The sequence below is a fragment of the Chrysemys picta genome, chromosome 6 (genome assembly GCF_011386835.1).
Source record: "Chrysemys picta bellii isolate R12L10 chromosome 6, ASM1138683v2, whole genome shotgun sequence".
In the NCBI taxonomy this organism is placed as follows: domain Eukaryota; kingdom Metazoa; phylum Chordata; order Testudines; family Emydidae; genus Chrysemys; species Chrysemys picta.
In genome coordinates, this window is record NC_088796.1 from 133,181,142 (window position 1) to 133,200,509 (window position 19,368).

The 19,368-nt window shown below is 40.5% G+C and overlaps 1 protein-coding gene across 2 annotated transcripts in view; it reads right to left on the bottom strand.

Moving 5' to 3' along the window:
* NCBP1 (nuclear cap binding protein subunit 1) overlaps positions 1-19,368 on the bottom strand; it is a 51,113-nt gene that overhangs the window by 882 nt on the left and 30,863 nt on the right. For both annotated transcript variants that reach the window (XM_005283500.4, XM_005283501.3), the window contains 11 exons: positions 17,751-17,815; positions 16,215-16,277; positions 15,628-15,702; positions 13,547-13,650; positions 11,803-11,925; positions 9,848-9,950; positions 6,937-7,030; positions 5,725-5,828; positions 4,407-4,521; positions 1,370-1,513; positions 801-914 (listed from right to left, as the gene is read on the bottom strand). In XM_005283500.4, the coding sequence (XP_005283557.1) occupies positions 801-914; positions 1,370-1,513; positions 4,407-4,521; positions 5,725-5,828; positions 6,937-7,030; positions 9,848-9,950; positions 11,803-11,925; positions 13,547-13,650; positions 15,628-15,702; positions 16,215-16,277; positions 17,751-17,815 (1,104 nt within the window). The remainder of the gene's footprint in view (positions 1-800; positions 915-1,369; positions 1,514-4,406; positions 4,522-5,724; positions 5,829-6,936; positions 7,031-9,847; positions 9,951-11,802; positions 11,926-13,546; positions 13,651-15,627; positions 15,703-16,214; positions 16,278-17,750; positions 17,816-19,368) is intronic.

Here is a 19,368-nt window from a genome sequence, read left to right on the forward strand (position 1 = left end):
CTGCACATAATTTCTACCAGCTGCAAGGAAGGTGTAGCCTGGAGAGATGACAGGATGTAGGAACTGCATTTGCGTTTATATCTTGTATTGCTAAGTGCTTGTACTCTCCCTGTGCAAAACAAGCTGGAAGATGCTAGCAATGGTGACTCTACAGTCTGATCCTGAAGTGAGTTGGGGGTGGGCCTCTGCACATGCATGGAGGTAACTGTAGGCTTGGGCCCAAATACACACTAGGAGGCCATGTAAGCTTTGTTTACACATATGGGAGAGGAATCCACGTGAAGAATTACATACCACATCCTGTGCCTGTCACTTTCCGCCAAGTCATCTCAAACTTTAGTCTTTTTACACTGGTTACCAGATTTTAAAAAGAGACAGCAGAGTTCCAAAATTCTTGTGGTTTAATAGGGGTCTTTAAACATTCCCTCCCAGGGCTGCAGTCATTTCATAGATATGTTACAACTACCCTCTCAATCAATTCTTGGCACTTACATATAATAGCACCTCTTAGTGGATCCGAAAGTGCCTTTACAAGCATCAAGTCTTGATATATCCCTTCCGCTTTGTATTTACATCCATTTTACAATGGAGGGACAGTTAAATTGTTTACCTACAGTAACAGTCACTGGCAAAACTGGGATTAGAAGCAAGGAGACCTGCGCACAATCCACTGTGCTAACCAATTAGGACAACCCTGCCCCAGCCAGCTGTATTTTAATGAACTGAAGTGGATGAGGCTAGATGAACAGGACTGATTCTCAAATCACGAAGCATTAATCTACCCGCTGAATGAGACCAACCTGTAAGAAGATCTGCTGCAGTCTCTCTATACAGTTCTTGTACCAAGGCGTAATTACATCAATCCCACCAGTTTCACAGCGCACTAAATGCTCTGTTAATATCATAATGAAACGCTAAAAAAAAACAAAAAACAAAACAAAAAAAAAAGAATAGTTTTAAATGAAGTACTGGTTAAGCATGTCTTGGAACATGAAGGAAACTCACTCATCTTAGATAAGTGACAAAATAACTTCTGGACAAAATAATCCATGAGATATTCTACAGAAGTTATGAACAATCAAGTCTGAATAATTCATTTAAATTGAGAGATACTAAACACTGCATTTAGACAAACACTGCCTTTTGCTTGTTCAAGAAAGGCGCAATCCAGTATAAGAACTCCTTTATGCAAACACTTTGAAGTTGAACAAGTCCTCTCTAGGGGAAACCTAGAAGTTTCTTGCTCTGGAGTGGCTAGACCACATTACTAGCTTCCATAGTAAAGCTATTCAACCTTCCCCACACCTTCCAAATTCTAGTCCCCTTAAAAGTTGAGAGTTGCCAGAGGGATGAAATCCCACACCATTACCTGGAATATAACAAGGAAGAGATTCTTTTGTTCACTCTGAGCAGACTCTACTTTCTCCTGCAAGCGTTCTATCTGCTCTTCCAACGGTCCATCTTCCCTATCGCTGCTTCGGTCATCGTCATCGTCGTCATCATCACTGTCTCGCTGGAAGTGAAAGTAATGAAGTTACTGACGCAGCCAACCTTGGTAAAGTTCGGCTGGTGAGATCCGGATACTGGCCCAAAGTACAAGGAACGTGCATGGCTGCTCGCAACTTGCCTAATGAGGCTTGATGGAAGTGGAGCTGCTCTGTAATCATTTATCACTACTGTACATTGACTGCATTCGTGGGCTGTTTGCTATATGAATATGCTGTTTTAGTTTACATGGGGCTGGAAGGGAAGAGAAATAGCTTGAGACAGACCACTTTTGAGCAAAGACTTGCACTGAGAAGAGACACCGCCAGGACAGGACAAGTCCTGGGAACCAGAAGATCAAAAGAACTGCGACAGGTTTAAAAAGGAAGATTCCTCCTCCCCCGGTGGAACCAGACAGACACACGCCCACACTCAGAGGAGATGTCTGAAGAAGTTAGGCCGGCTTCATTTACCTGCCAGGGACGGGACGGTTGTTTTAAAATTTTTGTTTCTACTGCTAAAAAAGCCATCTTGGTGTAGAAAGGCTGTCCGGTCAATGCACATACCACTGGTCACAGACTCCTGAATGGAAGAACAGCAGGTCCCAGAACTCAGTAGAATCTGGTAGGTGTGCACAGTTAATAGCCTGGGTGCTGGGCCAGGCCTAAGAGGACCCCGGGAGAGGTAAAGGCATGAGGCCTGACACTGGAGAGGGTGCACTGACACCAGGAAGGGGACAGAGGTGCAGTTAGCCCTTGTAATTGTGACATGGACTCATTGTGGTGCTCCTTACCAAAGAAAAATTTAGATAACAGTTACTGTCTGTCCCTAATCTATTTAAAAAAAAAATCTTCAGAACCTCTTAGCAACTAGCCATGAGTCAGTTAAGGGAAGTTATACAAAACTAAATGCAGTTTAGTAGGAAATAAGGAATTGGGCAGATTAAGGTTTTGATTGTAGGTATTATTTGCTTTGTTAGTCTCACAAAAGATTGTTTTTCTGCAAATCTGTCCATAAATTAACAGCTATAAACTTCAAATATTTGTAGAAATACTATATGCAAAAATAATTTAGGATGACAAAACTAGGGCCCTGTGTGAAGTAATCCAAGAGGTGTGATTGCCTGCATAAAAACTGACAAGCAAGTACTTTTCTTCCTCTGCAGCCCCAGACGTAACCACGTAACCTTTCTTAAAATGGCTGATATCAGCATTACAACATTAAAGGTCCAGTCGTCTAAGGATGTAGTGCAGGGGAGCATTGTTCACATAACACAGCCTACAATATTGTTCAGAACTGAATTTCAGCATAATTGGAAGTGCATTAAATATAACTAATTATGCTAAAGATAAATGGAGAAGACATTCAAGGTACTAAGTGCTTCTAATGCACTTACAGACTTTGCGTGGAGTGGCAAGACTCAATTTTTTCCACAAGTATAGTTTGGGATGTCACCAACCAACCAACCAGTTTCTTCAGACATTATCAGCTTTCCCACTTAAATCTATTTTGGTATTCAGTTATCCTTGGAACCAAAATGTAGGGTTTAAAGACTTACCTTCTCATATAGGAACTTTTGGGGGCACAGTCACACATGAGCATTCAAAATTAGGGTGGATAAAAAAATCAATGATTTAAAAAAAAAAATTGGATTTTTTTGATAAAATGCTTTTTGAGGAAAAAAACTATTTTAATTAAGATATCTTTGAGCTATAATGCGTCTCAGCATGGAATAGGGATTATAAATTCTAATTCTATAGTATGAGACAATATATTCACGTAATGTTTAAGAAAAGTTTTGTAAATGAGTTCCAATAGTTCATGGATTAGGGACTCAATTTTATGGAGTTCCAGGGGCTTCTGTATAGATTATTTAGGTTAATCTTTCTATCTACGCAATTGGACTCAGTGCTCAGTCTAAAAGATACGATCAGAGATGCTTAGTTTTGCAGTTCTTAAACTGTGGATTTGTGTCTCCAGAGATAACATGCTTGTTAACAGCAAAAATGTTTTTAAATAAATAAATAAATAAATAATATATAGAGGTGAGAAATAACAGACCTCAACTGTATTGTCCCTCTGCAATTTTGTGTACACAGAGTCAATCCCTTACCTCTTTCTAAAAGTGCAAAGTTTCAAAAAGTTCAATGAATAGAAGAGTGTTGGGGGTGGAATAGATCTGGACAGGGAGAAGAAGTCTGGAGATAAATGTGAGAAGCGAAGGACATATGCTTTTTTTTGTTAAAATATTGTATGTTTGCTGTTGAAGAAAAAAATTCAGAATGCATAATGTTGTTGTTTTAGTTAAATAAAACAATTTAAATGTCTGCCTGGTGATGTTCTCCTCCTAATACAGCATGGCAAGAAAATCCTCCAAAATATTAATGGATTAACCTGTTGAATTGGAGATAGTTCCAGTGATTAACCTGTTGATTGGAGATCTGCAACTACAGTAAAGCTGAAATACTGAAAATACAATTTCCATTGCTACACAAGAAAGTAACAGAAAACGAGATTGAGTTAGGTGAGAGGTAGCTGTCACTGAAGCATCTATTATTGGCAACAAAAAATTAGTGTTCTTTTGTAGTTAACTTATGAGAAAGACCAAAAAAGTAGTAAAGGAATGTAAACTGAGCTCCATTTACTTTAACTTCTTGGCTGTAACAGCCTTTACAGCTGTATCTGAAGATCATGTTAGGATCACAATCCCTGTGGAATCCAAGTCAATATCTAAGTGCTACTGATGTTGTAGAAACATTAATAGCATATTTATTTTGTCTCTCACAGAGCAAGTCTCTCATCAGCCGACATGCATCTTGCCACAGAAAAAGTAGGATTTAGTCTGAAATGCAGTAAATGTGAAAAGTACATGGCTTTACTTCAAGCTAATATATTTACAAGTTACAAAACAAGATACATACTCGTTTGTGTTGCCTGGCTAATCTTGCTTTAGTCTCCTCTAGCTCCTTTTGGATCTTCACTACGTGCTTGTTCATCTTACGAATCGTGGAGTGTAAGATCTCCCAGATATAGAACCTAGCAGAGAACCAATTATAACCTTACTGTAGCCGATAACAAAATACAAAACACAGTAAACTGATAGAGCAGAGAAAAAAAAAATCACGTCTAAAATTTTAGCTGTATTTTAGCCTCAACCTTCTTACTCAGACTAACAGCAACAATACAGGTTTCAAGTGTTACCAGAATGTATTAAGTGTACATACTTTATTATAGAAATACATGTCCAGGAAGAATTTTCTAAAGTTTCAACTATAACCTGAATTCCTTTGCAATTTATGCAACTTATGCACATGAAGTACAAATAGTAGTAGTAGGGGAGTACACTTAAACAGGTGTGGCTTCCTATTACTAACAGTGGGATCTTTCCTCTATTTTACCTTGAAATATTAGTGGTGTTTTATTTTGAATTCATTCAGGAATGCATGAGGCACATCATGGATCTGTTTTGTTAGAATGTTTTATGTCAAGGGAGTTAAATGTCAAGATGCTAGAGTCTCCTTAGGATACTGCCATGTGGTATCCTTTTCTCTCAAGCCTTGTTTACTTTAAGAGATTCTTTAATGGTTTGGATACTCACTGTAACTATAACTATATGAACAAATAAATTGACTTTTAAAAAAGTAATTATCTGAATACAATGTACTATTAACTTATAGAATTGTGAGTGATAAGTATAATTCACAAAAGGTACTAGCAACAATAGTACTTGCAATTATAGAAGATAGTTACATGAACCACAGTCTGTGTCTGGGCCATCCTCCCCACTCCCAATTAATTATTATTATTTGTATTGCAGCAGCACCTAGGAACCTCAGCCATATACCATGTCCCCATTGTGCTAAGGTGCTAAACTAGTGCAGAACAAGACAGTCCCTGTGCCAATGAGCAGTTTGCATGGTGACTGTAGAGGTGTACCTTCCTCAGAGGCACACTGAAGTTATAAGCCATTGCTCAGAAAACTAGACGAGATGGATTCTTGGGTTCATTATAAACCTGCACCTCAACTCTAAATGGAGACTGTTGAATGACAAATATCCTTTTGGAGGGGTTGACACGTAGGTTGTGTATGAAGTGCAAAGGTAATTTTTTTTTTTTAAATTGTTTGCTTACCATAATAAAGCCAAGTAAAAAACTAGTATTCAGTGTACATTATCCACAAAGTGAAAATATGTCTAACCCAACTGAATGTTAGTTTCAACAGAGAATTGATTTTGTTACCTAGTAAAATCATGAGCAAGTTCTGGAGAGAAGATCCAGTTTGCTACGGCAGCACAATCAACTATCTGCGTCCGAATCATCTTATCCACAAGCACAGCAATCATCTGCATTGTGGGGAAAAAAAGGAAAAAAAAATCTGTTTACTATATTATAGCATCACGATACCTATGGTAATAAGAGATATTCAATCCTACCTGTTCATTGCTGGTATGAAACACAGGATGCAACAGGTAAAAATACCCCAGGATTAGGTGCTATCCTAAAATAGCTTCTCCAGTGACCCCTCCGCTCTCAACAGCTGGCATTAGCTAGTGCAGCATGAAGCCCTCTGAAAAGGCAGCTGCTTCTCTAGAAGCCTGCTGCAACAGTGTGTGTAGATGAGTTTAACTAAAGGTGCAATTTTAACCAGATATGGGTAAGCTGGTGTGACTGTCACACTGAACTAGTTTTAAGATTGTCCACAGTGTTCACACTAGAAGACCTGCAACAATTTAACTAAATCTGTATCTACATTTAGTTCAATTAGTGTTCACTTCACTTCAAAATAGTGCACCAACTACTGCTGAATCACACAGCCAAAGAATTAAGGTTATATTTACCTCAATTAAGTAACAGCCACATCACAAAACCAGTCTGCCAGATCAGTTGATCCAGTCAATTCTACAAGCTCATTGCCTTGAGCCCAAGTTTATTGTAACCACTTTTTATTGTTTATATCAAGTAATATCTGCATTCAGAGCAAGTTCTAAGTGATAGACGTCTATTTTTCACTTTGAAGCATTTGCCCAAGTTTAGATTTTGTAAAACAAACTTACAAAACTTAAGACCAAGAGAAATGATTCCATAATATTAACCCCCCCAATGGAAATGGCTGTTTTAATAAGAGACATTCTCTTGCAGGGTTAGCAACCCAAACGTCAAATTGCCATCAATTGAAATAAATGCTGAAAGGAGGTAGCATAGTGAGAAACAGATAAAAATTTGATATCTAATCTAAGATGCTGTCAGTATCACCAGTAAATACATTTTGAATTCTTTCTAATACACAATTTAAGTAAACAGTGGCCAGGACTCTTTTTTTTTAAGTGAGAATAAATTGCAACTTTGTCTTTGCAAACAATTCAGTTTCTAGGCTTTTCAGTGTTCATTTTGTTGTTTCCCATTATCGTGAGAACGTAAGCTTCAATAAACATCTGAAATCACCCCTCTTACCTGTGGATGGTTCTTCCAGACCTCATACACAACCCTCAGCACATGGAGCTTCCCCTCATCACTTTCAGCGAGGGTTTTGAAGACTTCATGAAACCTTATTGTAATAAAGAAAAGCGATCAGTGGATGCACAGCAAGTAGTTGAAGTGGTCCAGTAAAAGTTTGGTAGAGAGTATGCCTATGCAGCCTATGGTAGTGAGCCTCCCAGTCCAAGTCAACAGACCTGGGCTTGTACTACAGCACTAAAAATAGCCGTGTAGACATTGCGGCTCAGGCTAGAACTAGGGAGGAGGGCAGGTTCAGAGGCCAAGCTGCAACTTCAAAGCACTGTCTATGCAGCTATTTTTACCACAGTAATATGAACCCTGCAAGCCCGAGTCCATGGACCTGGGCTAGGAGCCTCACTGCTACAGGTTGTGTAGACATACTCAAGAGTACCAAGAAGTCACCTACTACAGGACAGGCCCAACAAAGAAAGTAACAGACACCACTAGCTGTCACCTACAGCCCCCAGCTAAAACCTCTCCAGTGCATCATCAAGGATCTACAACCTATCCTGAAGGACGATCCCTCACTCTCACAGACCTTGGGAGACAGACCAGTCCTTGCCTACAGACAGCCCCCCAACCTGAAACAAATACTCACCAGCAACAACACACCACACAACAAAAACACCAATCTAGGAACCAAACCCTGCTACAAAACCCCAGTGCCAACTCTGTTCACATATCTATTCAAGGGACACCATCATAGGACCTAACCACATTAGCCACACCATCTGGGGCTCGGTCACCTGCACATCTACCAATGTGATATATGCCATCATGTGCCAGCAATGCCCCTCTGCCATGGACATTGGCCAAATCGGACAGTCTCTACGCAAAAGAATAAATGGACACAAATCTGACATCAGGAATCATAACATTCAAAAACCAATAGGAGAACACTTCAACCTCTCTGGTCACTCAATAATAGACCTAAAAGTGGCAATTCTTCAACAAAAAAAACCTTTAAAAACAGACTCCAATGTGAAACTGCAGAACTGGAATTAATTTGCAAACTGGATACCATCAGATTAGGCCTGAATAAAGACTGGGAGTGGTTGGGTCATTACAAAACCTAAACCTGATTTCCCCATTACTAATTTCTCCCTTCTATTACTCACACCTTCTTGTCAACTGTCTGTAATGGGCCACTCTCTTACCACTTCAAAGGAGATTTTTCCTCCCTTGGTACCCTGCTGTTGATTGATTTATCTCGTTAGACTCACCTCACACTTGGTAAAGCAACCCCCATCCTTTTGTGTATTTATACCTGCTCCTGTATTTTTCACTTCACGCATCTGATGAAGTGGGTTCTAACCCACGAAAGCTTATGCCCAAATAAATTTGTTAGTCTCTAAGGTGCCACAAGGACTCCTCGTTGTTTTTGCTGATACAGGCTACCACAGCTACCACTCTGAAACCTGCCACTGTGACCAATTCATGGCAATTCTCTATTAGGCCATGTCTACACAGGAACACTTCAGAAAGTTAAGGCATATGAACTATTAGTTTGAAACCGATGAGGGTTAAGTCCCCCATGTGGATGATCTCAATTGGAGTAAAGCAGAACAATTAGGCTGTGGCAAGCCAGGGTGTGAATCTTCTCCATACTAGCCTGCTGTGGTCTCTTGGTCTGTGCATGCCCTGATGACACATGTTAAAGCATTCTAACAAACTGTTACAGTGAGTCCTCAGGGTGCCCACAGTTCAACCACAACAGGCTAGTGTGGAGTAATTCAGACCCCGGCTTGACGCAGTCTAATTGTTCATGTAGACAAGCCCTTAATGGAATTCAGTCTACAGCGAAGTATTGCCACTTTTCTCCTGAATGAGAGCAGCCACGCATGGATTTAACATATGAACATTGACTTTATACCTTTAGTTGATTTGTCTTAACGTGCCCCAGTGTGGACATGCCCTTGCAGCATATAATCCCATATGCAGAACTAGTCTAAATTTCACCAAGAAAGCCTAAATTAGTGAGAGATACCAAGCGTCACTCAGTACAACTGCCAAAAGAAAAATATGGAATTTTTAGACCATGCTACATCAGTTATGAGAGGGAAAAATGACTAGGACAGTGTTTGATACATCACATAACCCCTTTCTGAGCGGGCACTTCTCCCATGCTTGGGTGAGCTTACCTCCAATTTTCCTAGAAGATTATAGCTTGCTGGTAGAAGGTCAGCTATGATATTTCAGACAGATAGCTTTCTGTTACAGCCTCCATTTCGATACCACTCCAACTATCACAACTGAACCCATCTTGTATCTTAACTACGGAAGAGCTTGCAGTGTCTAATACCAGTATATAAATGATGTTGTCAGACCTACTTCCTTCCTTAGCCATACTCTGATGGGACCCAAAGGACTCTCCAGTTCTTTTACGAGTCCCCCAGGACTCTAGCAGCGTTCACATGTGGGCATTAAAACATGTACCCATGCCATGCCCACTTAAAGTGCACTGGTCCAGGCAGGTGTGGCGTGGGCAAAAGGATGCACAAATTTGCTGCTGCGTACCTCTGGGCTCACTGTGGGCACTGGGAAGTGTGCTACCTATTGCTGCACTCTTCCAGGTGAGCAACAAGCTAAGGCATGTCTCAGAACATGCAGAATCTTGACCTATCCACATGGAGTAAAATACACATTATGATCTCCGCTTGGATAGTAAGATTCACACTACCAACCCCTTTAATAAAAAAAAAAAAAAAAAAAAAAGCTATCAGCTCTTCTCTCCTTCTTTACTTTCATATTACACTGTGCAACATACAAAACACTGAAGCTTGTGGAAGAATAGCTCTACCAAGCAAGTCACTGTTCTAATCAAAATGCGTTCCATAAGCCCAGAAATAATGCATTTATCACTTACTTTGCCAGAGCACTGAATGAGTGGCTGAATGACTTGGCAGCTAAATGGAGCAGAGTCTGTACAAAAACTTCTATTTTCAAGGGGTTAAAGGTGAATCCTTCATCTGAAAGTTGTTTTCAAATTGAAACAGTGGGTTAAATTAAAATCAATATTATAAGTATTTATCAAAATCTAACCCTGCAAACAAAGCACTGAAGATAATTCATGGTTTCTTTATTTTGCAAAACTTAAGATTTAGCACTTGAGCTTTGCAGCCTGAACAGGGAATCAGTCAATGCTTTCTAAAAGCTGCAGTTTTATCAGCAACTCCCTCAGGCTGCCAGGTGCCGCCATGCAGAGATAGTCTTACCTCGCTGACACGCAGCTACTGGACTACATTTAGGACTACACTACATTATTCCCTTATCCTCTATAGGAGGTGATCCTCAAACTCTTGTTTCGTACCAGCAGGGAAGACTCCCACACCCATTTGAAAGTTTTATCAAACCTAGCAAAGTCTACTGCTGACTTTCAAAAGCACTCCTATCAACATCTTTCTTTTCAGAGGATAAACAGCAGTTTAATCCCTTTAGGATTCCTATAACCCAGTGGTTCTCAAAACTTCCCCCCCCCCAAGGATCATTTGAAAATTGCTGAGGGTCTTGACAGACCACTTAATGATCTTTCCAGATGTTGTTTGTACTGTTAGCTAACTATTGTAAAGCGCTTTGGATAAGAGGGCTATATGAAAAAACTTAAATAATAAACAATGTGTTTCTGTTCTACAAATAAAAGCACACAACTCATATTTTAATATCAGTAGTCTCTCCCTCTCTCCCTGCCACGGCAGCCTCCGAGCTGGGGCTGGGAAGGAGGGGGTTCTCTCCCCGGCAGCCGCAGCCCTGGAGCTGGAGAAAGTCGCCTCTTTCTCTGACCACTGCAGCCCTACACATCCCAAATTCCCCCCATCCCCTCTTCTCACCCCACTGCCTCCCCAACTACCTCCTATTTCCCCCACCTCACCCCACTGCCCCCTCCCACCTACCCCCTATTCCCTCCCCCAAGGCCACCACCTCGCCTTACATGTGCATCTTCTCCAGGGTCCAGGCACCTAATTAGTGGAGCCACGCCTGCACGGTTCCACTAACTAGGTGGGCAGCCCTTCGTTCTCTTGTGTGTGGCCACCCAAGCGCGCACCTTAGAGGGAACTCTCCACAGTTTGAGAACCTCTGCTCTAACCCATTTTTCCCCTGACTTGGGACACTCCTACACCACTTTATTATCTCCATGTATTTTGATTTTATATATTAATCTAGGTGCCTGTACAATCTCACATATTACTGAATTATTCAAGTTCTTTTTCACCCAAGCTACCAACTTTAGATGTGACTTCTCAAACCTCTCTTCTAAGACATCTGAGAACAGATAAGCCCTGGCCAGAAAGACGCTGGATGTTTAGAGCAAGGGTGAGGCTGGGAAGCAAGCTCAAGTCAAGGCCCCCTTACAAGAATGTCTATTTTGTTTAGACCAGGGGAATGGCAGCTTGAGCTCTTAGCTGTTCTCAACTGCTAAGGTAATCTATAAAGAGGCAATCTCTCTCACACTTAGGACACAAACCATGTTACATTTTCTACTAATGCCAAGATCTGCATCCTGATGGTGAAGTTTGGGGGACTATTTCATTCTTTCATACTATCCTTGTCAGCAACAGCCACCCAATAGTACATCCCATACTAGTTTACTCCTTCCTACCACTATCCCATTGATAAGAATGGGTCCTGTCTGTGGGGCAAGAGAAACAAAAATACACTCAACGTTTTATATTGGTTCCGTTTTCTGTTAAGTGATGCTAAATGGAGAAAGCGTACAAGTCATTAGGCAACGTACCAGGCACAACTCCTACTTCGATAGGATGGTGAAAGTAGTTTTGAACACAGAAGAAATGACCTTTAATGCCCAATGTCAGATATCCTTACCGTCATCATCATCCTGGTTAGGATTGGGCACATCTTTTAAGATGCCGAAGATTTCATCATTACTGGTCTTATTTTTAATGGCAATGGTCAAACAGAGTGCAACAGTGTATCCCGGAAGAGACTCTAAACAGAAGACAAAAGGTCTGATCATCTTCAAAATTAGTTACAATGAATATGGGTTACCTTTATGTCAGCTTGTGCATTTTTCAGAAAAGCATACACTTTTCCTTGAACAATTAAAAAAAATCAACAATTACTGCTTTGTATTAATAGAACTGAGATTTTGGCATGCTGGAAATGGGGTTTTGCAGCAAGCTGCAGGCTCTCATGCAATGTCTGGACCACATGCAGCCAACTCACAAATCTCTAATTTCTCTCAAGATGTGAACTTATTTTAATATTCAGTGAATAGTTAAATTATGTAATGACACTTCAAACCGCATCCACAATTCCAGGCAGCGAGGACATCAAGAGCTGTGGCAGCACCTCCCCACATAAAAGCTTTGCAAAACCAGTACATTCCTTTCTTCCTCACAAGTCCACCTTTTCCTCTATTCCAGCAGCAAAAAGTTATCCACACCTAGATACGTCTAATCTTTTCTGCCTTTCAACTCTCCCCTTTTGGATCTACCCAAAATCTTGCTGCTACCACCCTGCTCCTCACGTCACTGTCCACATCAGCAGCCCCAGAGAATCCTTCCTTTCTATCTGCTACATCAAATTCAATCGCCCCTTGGCCTCAACTTTAGAGGGTTTACATAACTGTTCCTTTGCCTACATCTGTGCTCCAATTTCTTCCTATTTTGAAGAGTCTCTTCCTTTCCTTCTCCCGCTCACCTTTGTGCCTTCAATTGTGACACTCCTTATACTTATGACAGGTTTCAGAGTAGCAGCCGTGTTAGTCTGTATCCGCAAAAAGAAGAACAGGAGTACTTGTGGCACCTTAGAGACTAACAAATTTATTAGAGCATAAGCTTTCGTGGACTACAGCCCACTTCTTCGGATGCATATATGCATATATGCCTATGCATCCGAAGAAGTGGGCTGTAGTCCACGAAAGCTTATGCTCTAATAAATTTGTTAGTCTCTAAGGTGCCACAAGTACTCCTGTTCTTTTTCCTTATACTTATGGCACTCATCCGTTTTTTCTTCACAAATAATCTCTCCATATCACTTTTCACCTTAACTATGGTCTTACTCCTGTCTGTTTGCTTGCTTCACTTATTAGACAGAGTTCTTTGGAGCTTACCAAGAGCTCTTTCATTTGTTTCTGAAACAAATGTGGCACTCAAAGAATAGTAAGTTATCTTCACTATGCTGTTCAACTTTTGCACATCACTCAGCTCAGACACTGAAAACAGAAGCCAGATTGACTTGTAGGCTTTCTTGCAACTAGCACAAGGCTGCAGTGTTCAGGCTGCAAACACTGCAGGATAATTAACTTCAAACCAAGGTGCTTACATTGACATTTTAAAGTTTTTAGGAACCCTTTTTAGTGAATTCCCTCCCAACCTGCCCCAAATCAAAGTTTTAGACCTAAACTATATTACTGTGTCCCACTCAGGCAATGTTTCCAGGTCAAAAGTCAGCCTTTTTATTTCCACTGTGAATTTTCTTCTATAAAGATAACTAATTTGACTCAGAAACTAGAGGTTTCCTTGCTTGATCAGATCTCAAAACAGATAATATTTTGATAACCTTTTCTTCAAAATGCAAACGCCTTCTAAGTAGCTTTTATACTTACTATTGCTTTCATCTCCATATTTATAAATACACGATGGGTTTGCAGGACTAAGGACAGAGAATGTAGCAGGAACAATATCTATTATTCGCTGATGGTATGAAAGCCTGCAAGAGAAAATTTCAGTTGTAATAGAATTACCAGTGGAATATTTTGAGGGATACCCCATGGTGTTGCCTTAAAGATGTTCTTATTTTATTATGTTTTAATTTTGCCAGAACAAAAACCAAGAAGCCTGATTATTACTACATAATATTGAGGATAGTTCCTTCCAGACATTAAGAGTCAATGAAACCAGTTTATGCACTGACCTTCCAATGGATTTGAATAACTTACAAAAAAAAAAGTTATATTCTCAACTTCACATACTTAACTTTGCTCATACGGAAAGGTTAAGAGGAACCGTCAGTCAGGGCCACATTTTATTCAAACATTGCACATGCTATGTGGATCACAGGCAAGATACTGGTGCTACAATTTAAAAATCAATGAAATAAAGTCACCTTGACTTCTCCATTTTAACCCTCAGTTCCATCCAACCTTTATAAACATTTAAGAATTAGCCTACCACCATTTGAGGTGAGATGGAAGGGATCCAAAGACAAAATATTTCTCTTTTGCCAATCAGTGCTTTTACTCCTTCTAGGCTTCCTGACTCAAAAAGGAGTAAGTGAAAACCGTTTTCAATTGGGATTCTAAGGGCTTGTCTACACTATAAATTAGGTCAACTTAGTTTAGGCTGACACAGAGCCACCGGCTCTTGGTGTCCACACTACTCTCCTTCTGCAGGTGGAGCGCTTCCTCACCTGGTGTGCTTGCACCATCTGGAGTGGGGCATGGGGGGGCACTGACAGCCCCACAGGGCTCAATTTCCCAGCACAGAGCCTACCAGCAGAGAAACTGACATTCTTGTCAATTTCACATTGCTATTGTCTTTGCTCAGAGCAGCCAGGCTTTGACAACTCTGGGAGCTCCATGGGGAGCTAGGAGCCCAGGTGCTCAGTGCATGGCAGCTGGGCTCAGAGCGGGGAGCCAGGGGAAACCAGGGCTCCAGGTGGGGAGTGGGGAGCCTGGGCACCAGCCTGCTTGGAGCAGGTGGCTGGGAGCTCGGGGGCCAGCTGGACTCTAGCTGGACCCCCCTCACCCCAGGGTGACAGGTCAAGCTGTGAGCCAGGTACCGAGTTCACAGCAGGGAAATCTACCCACCTTTGTCAATTTTATGGATCCCACACAGAGCCATGAAATTGACAAGAATTTTAGCCAACTATAAATGTAAGTAATGCAGTGTTTACATGGACACGGTTGCCCTAACTACACTGACATAAGCCCTAAGCCTCTTGTGGGCATGATGTCGGTGTAATAGGGCACTTACATTGGTGGGAGCAAGGCTGTAGCGTAGACACTACCATAGTTAGGTTGACATAAGCTGCCTTACATCAACCTAACTACTGTACACCAAGCCCATGTCACTTAAGCACTTTGAAAAGTTTTTCCCTTATTCCCTCCCCATCACCAGTTGCTGGACCAATCCTGAGCACCGACAACTTCTTTTTAAGTCAATGAGAATCCTGGATCCTCATAACCAATCAAAATTAGGCCCTGTGTTACTTGCAAGCCATTAATAAGGTAGAACTCCAAAGTACGTTCCTTCCTGCATTTAGTTTATGAATGACCAATACTTTCCAGCAACATTACTTCCTCTGCCGCCCCCCCACAATCAACATCCATCACATAAGTCCAAGTAAAGGGAGTGTCTAACCCTCTGGCCTTGCATCTAAAAGTGAAATGTAGGTGCGGATATTTCACCTCCTATTTAAAGGCATCACTTCTCCAATCTATTAGGAGAGTGGGAGTGTCCCATTATTTCCAAGAGTCCTATCAGCCAAGACAACAGAACCGATGGACACATCTACTGAAAACATGAATTAATAGAATGTGCTGCATGGGAAAGAGTTCATAAGTACATATACAGGCACAAAATTGAAAGGAATCTGGTTAATAGGATCTAAAAGTAAACAATTATCAGACAAACGTCATAGTAAATTCCAAGCTCCTAAAGTGGTGTGTTCAAAAGCTTCACTTACCTCATGCATTTTTCCAAGACTTCTCTTACAAACTTGGGTTTGGGCTTGTCAAGGTCGTGAGTAAGACAATCTGACCTATCAAAGTGCAAAATTTGATAGCATTTAACAAGCATTGTATTTGCTTCTTAATCTGCTCTTAGGTTGGCTCAGTGCTGTACAAAATGTTCACAGGTTAAGCACAGTTAATCTACAATGCTCTTTCCCATTCTCTACGGGTCTCAGCAATTTTGAGATGGGGTACTAACACATAATGGTATTAGAATCTATGAACTGCCAACTTGGAGTCTCATCTTCACAAACACATATTGAAATAAGTGATTTCTAATTACAGTAAAAACTGTTAACACTATTTAGCAGGTTGTGATATATTAGTTACACAAGAACAGTATTTTGCATCCTGTCTAAGTTTAAATGGTTATGAAGTAAAGGCACTGTGGTGATAATTCTATGGTGATTAGTGCTTTTGAGAGATGTTAACTACAGATAGCTAGGGACAACTATTAGCAGCACCACTGGCAAGTTCTGGATACGTTTGAAAGTTGTACGCAATACAAATGGCTCAAATGGGGACCCCAACAGAAACTTACCAATCTTCCCAGCTCCAACGGAACTGAAAGTTACTCAGATGGTGGGAAAACCAGTTCATGAACCTTTAAAAGAGGAAAATGTTATAGTTCTATTAAGTATGCAACAACTCACAGAAGAAAAAAAAACAAAAAATCAGATGAGAGTTTCAATTATACTTTTCAAAGGCAAGCTTAGAGTCATTTCAAGTCGAGAAAAATGTGTTCCAAAAATGATGAACAGAAAAAAGTCACATAGTAAGTCATTAGGGAGTCACCAATTCAGGTTAAAGGGCATACTAATGTATGGTATGTTGATGTTAAAGCACCGTTTAGAACAGAACGGAAACACACTGCTAAACTAAAATCAACAATGTTTAGCTTCTTTGCTTTAGGCGCCCAAGTGGGATATTTTCAGCAGTGCATAAGAGACTTGGGATTTCCTCTGCAAATAAGTGAGACTTGTGTTCCTAAGTCCCCCTCGACACTTTAGAAATTTATCCCTTACACAGTCTCCCCCACCACCAATACTTGCTAAGCATTGAACTCCAAATTAAACCAAGTTTGTCAAGTGTATAAGTCTATCTACAGAGGTCTTTGGTCATATTCATAGAAAAGTGCAACAGGCAATTTCAAAAGGGGGTTATTAGATTTTTCTTTTTCATTCTCATCACTATTTTATCAGCTACGATATGATTCCGGCATGCAGAGTAGTTTCTCTTATTTGGCAGATAACTGTCTTTACACAGTCCTTTGTAAGGTACAGCTTCTCTCTCTACTAGAAACCACTGATTAATCAGGTCACAATGTAAGGTTTTAGAGCAATTACTAGCCTGCAACATTTAAAAATTCACATGAAGTCCATGAAGCATCAAACAAGGAAGAATGAAAAGGGACAACTCTGCAAAACTGTTATTTGGTTCCAGGTGAGAGTCACTTTAGCCTTTTTGAGACAGAATGGAGATAGTCTCATGCTCTGTCAGATTCACCACATTGGTCCTATTCTATCTATTTATTAACATAAGCAAAGACAGCTGACTGCAAATATGTAGATTGTCTTAATGATTTTCTCCATAGCAACTGCAATTCTTACATGTTGCACAAGCTTCACTTACCCCTTAGAACAATGAACTGTCACCTCCTTGCCTGCTATCCCACTGTAAACCAACGCTCAACCCCTCCCTCAGGCCAGAGGATGGAAGTGGCATGTGTCAGCAGAGCAGAGTGTGGACTGAGGTCATAACTGCACCATGCTCATAGGCAGAGCAGTGATCTGGAGGGCAGTGGGTTGGCAGTATAAGGCAACTGTCCTTCTGAGAGCAGGGAGAGAAGGGTCTCAGCACACAGCAGAGAAGGGTGAGCAAGTGCTAAGTAGACGCCCATCCTTCAGTTTAGAAGGCTCAAGACTAGAGCTCAAACGTTAACACTCTACTTAGGATTTACAGTTGGGTTTTTATGGAGCCAATAGATAGTAAGAAGAACTTCATGTGACCCATTTTCAATCCATCAGTGTACAATGAGGAAAACATTCTGGTGTTCCTGAAATGCACAAGCACTTACCGGTCTATACACGTAGTGTTCATTGTATCCAAACGCATGTACAGCATTTCTGTGGCTTGTGCAAGCTACAAGTGTCTAATTAAGGCAAAGAGGAGTCTGATAAATCAGAGCTTATATTAACTCTTTCCACTTTCTACAGAGAGTTTGCAGAAGGATGTTCCCCCCCAGTAACATCTCATTTTTCAACTATCCCACGCCAGGGTAAGTCCTGGTAATTTCATGGAAAACAGGGCAACTGCAGTTTGCCCACTAGGTGGACTCTTGTCTCTGCTCATAAAGAGAGTATTTTATAAGACAACGGAAGCTGCACATCTAGTGATACTTGCTGCCATCCAACTCATTATGGAGACCCAGCACCTCAGTGACCGCAGCACTCTGGCTTCTGAAGAGACAGAGCTATTTGGAGAGGATGCAGTCTAACACACTAATAAACTCAGTAAGAAACAACAAGAACAAGCCACCTTCACTCATTTTAATCTTCATTTCTCTGAATATTGCACTTGTTTTGCCACATTGTTTTCACCACTACGGTTAGCAGAGATTTTGGGGGAAGAATTTAAACCGAAGGCAGCTCAAAATGGATGCCAGTCCTCCATGATTCTTAATTGCTAATATTTTTAAAGCTATGGGACAATGTAAGATGGCAAGGAGAAGACATCCCCACTACGATGCAGCAAGAAAACTGCAGCAGCTATTTCAGTGAAACTAGTTGCATAGATGTATATGATAAATCTATTAATCTGAGTTGAGTTAGAAACAGACTGAAAATGTTCACCCAATCAAGTCATCCACAGTCAATTTTACATTAACACTGATCTTCTAGAAGCCAGAGTGAGCCTTTAAAGCTGGTTCATTTCAGATTATGACACCACTGATATATAACAAGTGTGCCAAAGACTTAACTCTAAATTTCAGGGACTTTATCTGAGCTGTAAAACACAAACTTTGATAGGATCCGAAACTTGATATTTCAGAAGTCTTAACCCATAAGTCTTTAAACTACCTGCACTGTTTAAGTGATGTCCTTGTCTCTTGCAGGACAAAGATCTCTACCTGAGTCTTTGCAGGTAAGTAAGGAGAATATAGTCTAACAATTTACTTTAAGTTTATTTATAAAACAACATATTTTGCTGTTGATCATGAAGTGATCTCAACATTAACAAGCCTTAGAACCTCTATTCACTTACAAGTGAAATTCCTAGTGGTACAACTTACACAAATGCTGCTGCTATATGCAATCTAATTTTAGAACCTGATATTAACAAAGAGTTAATATGCGGAGACATTGTAACTGAGAAACCAACGTGCACACGCCAGGTTTACTGACAATCTGTTTCCTGCATTATGATTCAATGATACAGCATAATTACAGTTATTGCTAGTCTAGCATTTGGGATTTATTTTTAAAATTAGTGCTTAAAACACTGGAGATTTTTCCCATCACTTTGACACTAGAGACTAGGATAACAGAACTACAACGGCTATTTGTCTGCACTGTTCTTTCACATATGCAGTACTGATGGTCAAAATATTTGCTTGTTTTATTCAATTGAATAAAGGGAAAAGGAAATAGAGTCACTGCTAAAATTCATGCCAATACTCAGTTTTCCAGAGAACA